At 38.7% G+C, this 11154-nt stretch overlaps 1 protein-coding gene across 2 annotated transcripts; it reads left to right on the top strand.

Annotated features, from left to right (window-relative positions):
* Nucleotides 1-1984: 1984 nt before the first annotated feature.
* On the top strand, nt 1985-10687 carry csf2rb (colony stimulating factor 2 receptor subunit beta). Of its 2 annotated transcripts, none has more exons than XM_063470553.1 (15): nt 1985-2044; nt 3514-3710; nt 4068-4185; nt 4284-4468; nt 4561-4715; nt 5197-5341; nt 5575-5707; nt 5829-5983; nt 6845-6978; nt 7149-7329; nt 7448-7541; nt 7669-7735; nt 7866-7945; nt 8178-8340; nt 9087-10687. In XM_063470553.1, the coding sequence occupies exons 2-15, from the start codon at nt 3605-3607 to the stop codon at nt 9507-9509; spliced, it is 2139 nt and encodes a 712-aa protein (XP_063326623.1). In that variant the 5' UTR covers nt 1985-2044; nt 3514-3604; the 3' UTR covers nt 9510-10687. The 2 variants fall into 2 exon arrangements, with proteins under 2 accessions (XP_063326623.1, XP_063326624.1); XM_063470554.1 differs by having other exon boundaries at nt 1999-2048.
* Nucleotides 10688-11154: the final 467 nt, after the last annotated feature.

Genomic DNA, 11154 nt, shown 5'->3' with positions numbered 1-11154 from the left:
CAAAGCCTCTAGAGAAAGAAGCTATTCTAGTTTTCCCAAGTCGGCAGGACTCACACCAAACCCACACTGAAGTGATAACACTGACAGCTCTGTATCAGCAGTCACAAGTGGTTGATTGCTCATGATAGCATTTTTTTATGTAGCAAACAAGCTGTGCAAATTTATTGAAGGCATTTAATTATTTTGACCCTCTTGCACATGTGACCTCTAAGAATATTTTGTGCATTGAACTCAATAAATTGTCCTTTTTTCAAGGTTTTTTTTTGTGAAATTTGTGAGTGAGTGTCATTAGTTGAAATGAGGAACTGGTCATGCAGTATCTAAGCTCATCATCAACTTTGTTCTGACTGAGGTGTTAAAGACGTTTGTTGGCAGGAAGTTACAGTATGGGGCTAAAAAAGAAAAAAGGAAAGAGATAAAGAAATAACACGAACTCTGTCATCTTTATATTGCTCTTGTCTTTTGAGTCAAAAAAAGTAAGTCTATCAAAATAAAAAGACGTCCATTTTTGCGTAAATAAAATCAATTGTGCAAAAAAAAAAAAAGGAATAATTAACAATTATTCTCCTGCAGCAAGATATTTACTCCTAAAGAGCAAATACCCACATATTAGATGACTGTTCATGCTTAAGTGAAAGAAGATGTGAAAAGCTTGTGTGAGTCAAGCAGTTACTCAGTTTCAAATTTAGTTTGAGGAATCACTATTGATAGGAAAGTGAAAAAAGTTGCGAGTGCCGATAAAAATTCAGTAAAAAGTTACTTTATACATACGTAATAGTATACTGGCAATGTGCACATACTGCATACGTACTTTTTATTTAGAGTGCGAAAAGTGTGTGTGATGAGGAAGAGTGTATGTGGGGTTTAGAAGTCTAAATATAAGTGATTTTGTAACCAGAGGTGGTTATTTGATTGCGTGTTTTGACTCAATGCTGTAGAACAGACTAGAAAGAGTCTAGCTCAAATTAGTTTCAGTACCATAACAGGAAAGATCAGGAACTTTTTAAAAGAAAAAATGTTATTTCTTTTATTTTAAACTCATGTTCTCAGCTACAAACTGAACATTTCAATAAAGCTTTTTAAAATCATGAAAGTGAGAGTTTACTGTATATTTTAAGGGGGAAATATCTGTAACCTCATCTAATCTAATCTAATCTAATCTAATCTAATGTACATTTATCTGACAAAAAGATGTGAAACTCTACCCACTCAGGAGATGTGGGCGTTCTACATGTTATAACACTGAATGATCATTATTTGATGACATCTTCATTACGCCCACCTCTGATTAAAACGAAGAGTTCCAAGTCACTGCAGGAAAATATAAAGTACACATAATGCTTTAAATCAGAAAGCTTTAAAACGTGGATTCAGTGCTGATGGTTTTAGGACGTAAATAAGTGGTGTATCCCGAATGTGATACTGAGAGGCGGAGGTTTCAGGAGCCTGTGGTAAAGCCACATAAATAAAAATTTGCCATTATCTGAAGGGATGTGGTTGGTTAACTGCTTAAACGTTGGCTGGCAGATCTTGATAAGGCCTTATCGCAAAACCAGAATATGTACCGTCAAGATTTTTACTTTGTTTTGTGATAACTTTCGCCATCCTGAAATAATTGCCATTTTACACGTAAGCCAGAAATTTGTTGCCAGAAACTTACTTATTACTTACTTATTGACTTGCTTACTCATTAGAACAGTTTTTAATGTTTTCTGTGTCCTCAGAAACAAAAACACAAATCATACTTGTCGTTTCTGAATTTCATAAACTTCTGAACTAAACCAAAAGCCTCCACTGCGTCTTCCTTCTGCACTTTGGCTTTTTTCGCAAGAAGTGTTGCAATCCGACAGCATGTTTTTAGAGCTTGTCATTTAAAACAGCTGATTATGCATTTGACGTGAAGGTGACATTAAATGCTACTGTGGACAGAAAAGGGGAAATTGAACTCGTCACAGAGGAAACTCCCACAGACTTCTCGGCTGGCTGACAAGCAGGAACCCACAATGAGAGAAGGACAAAGGAAAAACAGTCTTCACAATCTATGGTAGGTAAGTGAGCCATTTATTTTATACAAAGTTGCACTGTGTTGGAGATCATGGGTGAGCTAGGAAAGGGGTGAACGCTTGCCTCTCACAAGTGCTACTTTTTCTCAGCTTGAAAATCATGTTGCTATATTATTTTAAAAGTTAATGACTTGTGATGTGTGAGCATCAGCTCTATTTAGAAATAATGATAAAAATCCACAAAAGTCAAATACACAGGTTTGCTTTTTGGGCTTCATCAGAGCTCATTTTAAAATGTGTTGAGCTCATGAAAGCGGACATGAATTCCCAGCATATGTCATCCTGTGACTTCTTCTCCTTCGAATTGCTCAGAATTTTCGCAATCAGATGAGAAATTGTCTGAGACTCTTCAGAAACATGCGCACTTTTCTTTATGAAAGCTTAAAACATCGCCCAGAAAATACAGTGAGTGTACAAAATGAAAAAAATAGCTTAGTACAGTAACATACAGGTGTTTCCAGGTGCTGTGGGGGTTTTTGTTTTGTTTTTGGTTTTTTGTTTTTTTACATTTCTTGTGCTATTTTCTGAAAATCATTCTGTCTTTGATTTCTACTCAACTGATGGTTTCCGCTTCTACAGTGTGGCCTACTGCACTTCTGACAATAACAGGTTGACAAGGTTGTTTAGTTTCAGAGTGAATACTGGATTCCCATATTCTCCTGAACGGGGGTTCCCCAACCTTCTACTGTAAACAGCAGCTCTAAAGGCAGAAGTAATGCCTGAGTGACCCTTAAAATCCCCCGCTGATATTCTATTACAATGTACTGAAGTCTTTTTTTCCCTCATTTTTCTGTAACTTTATTACCATTTCAGGTTGCATCCACGTTTTTTATGATTGTACATCAAATTTTATTTAAACATGTTGAGGGATCAATTAAAAAAAAATACAAATGCATTTCACAAAATGTCATTTTGATTTAATTTGCATTTATTTGTCAAAAATTTACAAGGTTTTACAGTTTTTACATTGTCAAAAACTCAAAAAGTGGACGCAACATGAATCAATTGATTTTCTTTTTGCAATGTGGGTAAAAATTTGGATTTTTTTCTTTTGTGTTTTTTACATTTAGTCATCATACAGTGTTTACATATCTTTAAAACATAAAAAATCAGACATTTAAAACTAAACAAACCACCCTCCCCCACCCCTCTCTCATACACATACGTATATACAAACACCCACACATACGCACACAACTTAACCATACATATGTGTGGCTGTGTGTTTATTTCTTTTTATCTGCGTCTATCACATGTGAGAAAAAGAGATAAGAGAGAGGCGGATGTGTGGTGACATCCCACAACAAGCAGACACTCAAAGCGGAAGAATGCTCGTAGTGTGGTCATGACTCATTTGTTCATTGTTTCTAGTAAATGAACTAATTCTTCTCCCCTCTCTCTCTCTCTCTCTCTGCCTCGCACACTGCCCTCTGCTCCGTCTTGTCTACAGACTTCTTGATGATATCAGTAAAAGCAGTTGGGCAAGTTTCGGGAGAGCAGCTCATAACAAAAGGGCCACCTTGCCCTCACTGGCCGCAACAATGATGCCTCTCTTCTGGCTTCTGCTTTTGGCAAAGCTTCCTAAGCTGGCTCTTTTCTCCGGTTCAGATCGTTGTGTAATCCAGGAGATCAGCAACTCACAAAATGGTAAATATATGCCCGGTGTAATCCTTCAAACAACTACATTTTTTGTTTTTAATTTTTATTTTACTTTCATTTTAAAATACAGTGACTTTTGCATATTTAGCTAATAATAGTTTTTCATGCAAATCGTGCCATAAGCACCTAAAATCTGATAAAGGTTCTGAGGAAAAGTAAAGTAAAAAGGCTAACTGTCATATGAAATGTATTTTGTTATGAAAGGTGAAGTGTAAGAATATCTTAACTGTTTTATATATATATATATATAATTATAATCATTTTGAGTTGAAGATAACTAAGGATTACAGGAATACAACAAAGCGACTGCCCGATTACCTAAAATGCTTTTCTTTTTCTGCTCAGTGTCTTCAATACTGGAATCATTACAATGCCATAATAACTACATGTCCCAAGTCAACTGCAAGTGGAGGCAACACATAAATACACAGTTGGAGCTCTGGGTCGATACAGGAGCTGGAAGGTAAAAAAAAAAGGACAAAACATGAGAAGAAGCCAACAGAAAAAAAAGATACATGGGACGCCTTTTCAAGGAATGACTCTGTGTTCATGTCCTTGCAGGGAGGTGAAGTGTGAGCCTGAGCCACTTGATCCTAGAGATGCAGCTAAGCACAGGGATGTCCGCTGTAGATATAAAGCCAATGCGTTTGGCATCAGCATAAACCACATCGCCTTCTTCCTCCCAAACAAGACTTTGAGCGTCTGCTCCTCTGTCCGGCACAAGACTCTTCATCTTTTACAGCACCGTGAGTTTAACATTCATTCTGTTATGTTTCCTTTTGCAGTCGAGTGAAACTAAACACTGGGGGGATTGTTGTGCGCTTTTGCGTTTTTACAGTGAAAGCACTCCCACCAGCGAGTCTCTCCACGCACGATGCAGCTGATGGTGGCCGAAAGCTCATTTGGTCCAGCCCCTACCCTCCCTCCTCATCCCTGAACAAAAACCTCACCTATCAGCTCAGCTACAAGACGCACAGAGAGGACAACTGGGTGGTAAGCATCGCGCATGCAAGCTCATAACTGGATTGAAAATGCCTCATCTTTGTAGCACATCAGTTTAACTGAAAGGTCGAAAATAGAAACCGAGTTAGCATTTAACACTCTTCATACTTCCTTGCAATATATTTAGCAATAATAATGAAACCAGTGACCTGATGCCTATAAATCACATTTTAGATTTCCTCTCACAGGAAAGCTTCAAACCTACGAGACCCTCGAGTCAGAAGCCTGGCAACGTTAAAGAAATAGAAAAAACAGATTAGGATACACCTGGGGAGGTTCTGAGTTCAAACATAAGCATACTAGCACATTCACAGTTTGGATTTAAACAAATAACGCAAACATACATTTACATTCTAGGTAGCTAAAAACCTGGAATATAAAATAAGAATGCACATATACTTCCTTAACCTTGAATAAATGTCAATAAATAAATATTCCACAAGCCACTCACAACACTTGATTCTCTTTGCAGACTGTGAATGTCACAAACACCAGTATGACACTTGAGAGGCAGCTGTTGCATCCAGGTCACAGGTATGAAGCCAGAGTGAGGGCCCGGGCCAACATGGGTCTGTGGAGTGACTGGAGTCCTGTGGTGACCTGGAACACTAAAGAAGGTAAATTAAAGAAATCGGTTCAACTTCATCTCTGAATAAATGGTTTGGCATGTTTAATGTATTGAATACTTTTGCACAAGTTAGTGCCTTTTCCTTCTTAAGGAGACCCGCACTCTTATCTGCTTTCCTCACATTTCTAATCTTCTCCCTTTGTCCAATTTATGGGAGTTAGAGATAAGTCTGGGGCTTTGCAGCTGTTGTTATTAGCTCTTTTTTTCTCTCTTGGGCCACAGACTTTGGGCAGCTTCCCACTTTGCATTGTGTACTGGATGGAGAGAAGGAGGTAACGTGTAGCTGGGAAGTGAACAGAGAGCTGGCTCACATCATTACCTACCAGCTGGCCTGTCGACACAATGAGAGTGCGCCGTAAGTTGAGCGTGACGCTGGCAACACCACCTGGCTGGAAATGAAAAGCACCTTCATCATTCGTCCATCCATTTATCAGACTGTTCGTGTCATTTCCTCTGCTTTTAACCTCTGCTTTCAGGTTTGAGAGATGCTGTTTGAACCAAACAGTCACTTCTGACCTCACCAGGATGATGCTGAGGTACAGCTGCACGCTGTCTGTCACAGACCCAGAACATCTGCAGCTGAACCTCCAGCCAAAACACAGTGCCAAGAGATTTAAACTCCACCTAAACAGTGAGTAATCATGTGACTGGAGCTACAGCATTCTGGTCAGGTGCTCCAACCTGGGAATAATGCTTGATCTTTGAAATTCCAAATCCACACTCAAGGAGCACTTAGAAAAAAGGGTCTTGATTGAGTAGCCCCACCTACTGTTTAAATAGCACTATTGCACTCATTCCGTCTAAATGAATTATCTAGAATTCAGACTATCATCATTCAGCTATCTGCTACTTATATACTTCGTCTCTATATTGCCTCTGGTATACATTAGTCACAACAGTGTGGTGACTGCTTCTTTTTTTAGTAAAAATGATTTCCATCCAAATTCATCCATCCATTCTCTATACTATACACTAATGTGACTGTACTCAATATATATATATATATATATATATATCTGCCAAAATGCTTAAGACCCCTTTTGGTACTTTCCACTACAGTCTGTCATGACAAAACAAACAAGCATACACACACACACACACGTGCGCACACACACACACACAAACTAACTACACCCTGTGGGGCTTATTCATTGGCATAATGTATTCCCTAAAGTTAACCAAAGTTAACCAATGAACTTAATAAATGAATGCCTAATCTCTGCCCAGACGTGAAATCTAAAATCTAATTTTACCCTAAAATTTAATAATACCCTAAAAAAATAGCGTGGGCTAATTTTAGTCTCTACAGTAATACAAGTCCTTACGGGTTAGTGGGCAGTAAGATTAAAGTCCCCACTTGGCAAGATAAATGAATACAGACACTAAATCACAAGGCAAAAGCGATACCACACACAGCTGTTAAATATGCATAAAACTTTCCACAATAACTTTAGCTATAAACGAACTTCTCTGCATTGCTCTTATTCCACAGTTCGTCCCAACCCCCCACAGCATGTAAATCTGACGGAAGAAGACAATAACTGGATCGTGAAATGGACCGAACCAAACAAAAGTCAAAAACACAACCTGTATTATCAGGTCCTTTATTACAGGAAACAAGATGAGGTAAGAAGCCTTACTATCAGTGTTTGTTTGTTTTTAATCTTGATAATTGGAACTCATTCCCATTAACTATAAAAGACATACTAATTTAAAGGTGACGTAACTGAAAAACCCCCCAAAATCAGGTACATATATATATATATATATATATTATTTATTGGGGTTTTTTTTAGAATTCTTCTACGCTACTGGAAGTAAGGGATTTAACTTCCTGGACCATCCTTGGAAAATCTTTAGCCTCACTCCAGGTTTACCAGGTCAAAGTTAGGTCATTGGTTGTCCCTGGATCAGGTTCAGAGTATGAAGGAATCCCATCAGAGTGGACGGATCCTGTGGAGTGGACCACTAATGAAGGTTTGTGGGCTTTACTTTCATTTTTTTTTTCTCTGAAAGAGTAAAAAAAAAAAGCATATCATGATTCATGTCATCCCCCCATTAACATGATCATTAATTCTGTTTTTCGCACCAACAGTCTGGTCCCCCACAACCTTGATCTATACACTTATCACTGTAGCAGTGGCTCTAGTCTTCCTCATTCTGTACCGTGCTATTCCAACTTGTCGAAGGTACATTATTTGTGTAAAGCAAAAATTAACTACTACCATCAAAAGTATAATTAATGCATTTATTATGTTCTAATTTCATAAGAATTATTTTTTTAAATGATAAATTTGCATAAATTTTAACCACTAGGAAGGTAATTGTGTGGGGGGACTCAGTTCCTTCTCCAGGAAAAAGCAAAATCCTGTCAGAGTTGATGGTAAGACTGGTTCAGTTTACAGTTTGCTATTTTTTTGCTATTTCTTTATCTTTATATAAATGTTGCACACTTGCTGTTTTTAAATCTAAATGTGTAATTCCTTTCTTCTCTACATCTATTTGCGATCCAGTCCCCCGGCAGTCGGACCCTTACGCAGACTGAAAAGCCGTATATTTGCAAAGTGCAACAACTGGACGTCTTATCTACATGGTAATATGTTTCACACTTGACCTGTCCAGAGGTCTGCACATTTTTTTTTAGTAAAAGAAAACGCTTTCAGCATGAGTGATAGTCTATAGCTGTTCCCTTAGATAACTCACACAGACAGACTGTTCGGTGCTCCTGAATGTCACCAATCACTGGGCGTAGCTCCCGGAAAGTGAATAGCAAAATGACGAGCTGTTACATAAATCAATAAAATTCTTATTTTCTCCCGCTGCAGCTCATCACAAGCTTCGCTGTGGCCGACCAAGGACACAGAAAAAAAGTACCTGGATCAGGATGAGGGTTGCTGGAGCTGTGATAACCTGCCCTCTCCTACTGAGGAGGTTAACGTCTCTGACACTTCTGCGATAAGCTTCACCGGGCCATACATCCTCTGTCGGGTCAGCTGCTCAGAAACTCTAACCAAGTCATTTGTCATGTGTCCAGAGCCTGAATACCAAAAACATTAAACTCTCAATTTAAACTTAAACTAGCCTTAATCAATTTTGCATATCCACATACTGTATGGACTACTTTACTTAATAGTTTTCTTGCTAATAGTTAGATGAGAAGAACACACTTTACGCACTATATTATCTAGAATTTTAGATAATTTCTTAATTAGGTGCAATGATAGAAAGTCTCTGGTCCTATTAAAAACATCCCTGTAAGCTCTATATGAAAACTAGATATAGCCACTGTGACATTGCCCACTGGTTTATTGACTGATAGCCTGAACCTCTGAGTTTTAACTGCAGCAGTTGTTGCATCAGTAAAAGCACAACATGCAGTTCTTGCACTTTGATTTTATTTTTTCCAGAACAGACACACAAAACACAATGTCACCTATAGCGGTGATTGGAAGTGCCAGGTTAGCAGTTTCCCACTGATTTGTGCTAAGCCAAGATTTTTGGCCGCTTAATTCACAGAGATGAAAGTTGTATCAGCTGTTTCATCGAAACAGAAAGTGAAGATGTAGATTCGTAGAAAAACACCAAACTGTGCCCTTCATGAATGTGTCAAATAAAACTGTGTTACTTGAATCTATGTATAGCAAACCATAAATGAGCAAATATCACTGGTAAAGATAGAAAAAGAAAAGAAAAATTTGATTGAAGACTAAACAGCACTGTTTCTTATCTGACAGTCGCCGGAGCCAGCCCCCGAGTCAGTGAGTGTCAAGGATGAAGAGATGGACACAGAAACCCCGTCAGATGCATCGCCTTCTCCTGTAAATTTCACTCTTTTCGGCGAAGGCTATGTGTGTCTGCCCAGACACAGCAACTCCAGATCCACACAGGACCTCATGTCCCACTGTGATGAAAAGACGAGCACACACTGGTGTGACAGTGCTGAGCAGGACCAGCGGTGCAATGATCCAACACCGTGGCTCGTTAACTCGGACATCAAGCCTGGCTTTAGCGAGCCCACCATTGGGGACAAACCGCCAGAATACACGTCGGGACCTTTCACCAACTGGCCTGAAGGGGCCACCGTACAGGCGTCAGGGTACTGCCACCTCCCCACAGCCTTCATGCATGAGCAGCGCACTAGCCTGCATAATTCATAGGAAGATTTTATCAAAAGAGGACCTATCACTTTCTCTGCACACGAAACAACTTTCTTTTTGCATAAACTTTTCACTTTATTCTGAGTTACTGATGCTTCAATGTGAAAAAAAAATTCCTTCTAGCATTTTTGAGAAGCTTTGTGCCTGTTTTTAATCTTAACTGACAAAGTGGCTCCATAGTGTAGTGGCTTACAGAAAAAGCGAAAGATCTCAGTTTTGATCCCAGAAGGAAATGCAAATGACTTTGGAGTTGTGTCAGGAAGAGTATCCAGAGAAAAATCAAATATACTGAGGTGTAGTTTAGTGTCTCACCATTTGAGGGCAATAGTGAGCCAAATTTTGTAGGTGGTCTATAAGCTTATGTGGGACAGAATGCAATATTATGGGAAGCAAACTAAGCCTTTTCTTTGAACTTTTTTAGATAATTTCCTGGCACAGACTGGGATGGTATGTAATCCAAACGTAATCCAAAAAGCAGCCATGCAAAACAGCTTTCGTGATTCTTAATGCGTTCAATTTTTGTTCTGCCTGTGTCTAAGCGTTGCACCGTCTTTTCAAATGCATGGCACCATCATTTTACTTGCTTGTGTAATCTTTCAGCGTAATGACAGCCTTTCACGCAGGATGTGCACATTTAGCCGCAGACTCTAAGAACTCAGTTGAAATCTAGTCTTCTTTTATTACTTCCTCTAATTCCTTGTTGCCTTCACAGCTGAAGGGAAGCAGCTATGTGAACTTCACATCATGGAAACAGTGTGTGCTGTACGTTTGCCAACTGTAACATTCACTGTGGTCATGCACAATATGCGTGTTTTGCACAGAGGTGTCTGAGTTGAGACCTTGTTGTCAGTGTTGTAGCCTAAGTGTTGCCAAAGGTGTGTAGAACATGCCATCTGCATTGTGATGTGCTGATTGTGCTAAGATAAGTATAACCAGTGCCGTGTGCAAAGGTTTTAGTTTAGAACTGACGTCAGCAAAGACACAGAGATGTAAATCTAAACACATGAAGTCTATTTTAATGTAGGTAATGGCAATCAAAGGTGAAGGAGCACAACTCTGCCTGTAAATACAAAAGAAGAGAAAATAAGAAACGTTGGGCTGACAAACTATGTAATATATATATATATTATAAATGCACTGTCTGTGGATGATCTTTATGCTTAAGGAAATAAACTTCTGTAAACTGCTGTTAGCTGTAATTAAAAGAATATTATATTTTTGCTAGGTTTCTGTCTTAAATTCAATATAATGAAGATGTGACCGAAGGTCCTTAAGGTAGAAGACAGTTTGATACAGTGAAGATGCAAAGAAATATCAAAAGTAAGATGTTACTATTACTGATGTACCATTATGAGTACCGCTAATATACTGAAAACACTGATGCACTGAAGTGCATGCTTTATTATGGCAACTGGCCAAAACTAGACTATAAAAAACTTTGTACTTGTCCACTGGATTCATTCAACTGTGACAAGATTTCCAGTTCAAGACGAACTGAATCTGCATAATTCTCAGACGCAGATAAGTCTCAATGTGGGGACAGTGTTCTTTGAGGTGCATGCCTCTCTGCTTTCTCCAATCATAAGCTGCATCTCTGTAGCCAAAGAGCTTTGACTGATAATCCTTCTTCAGGTTGTCCTTATTT

This window comes from Pelmatolapia mariae, linkage group LG4, assembly GCF_036321145.2.
Source record: "Pelmatolapia mariae isolate MD_Pm_ZW linkage group LG4, Pm_UMD_F_2, whole genome shotgun sequence".
Lineage (NCBI taxonomy): Eukaryota > Metazoa > Chordata > Actinopteri > Cichliformes > Cichlidae > Pelmatolapia > Pelmatolapia mariae.
The sequence above is the reverse complement of the archived record's forward strand: the minus strand, read 5'-3'. Positions and strand labels throughout refer to the sequence as shown.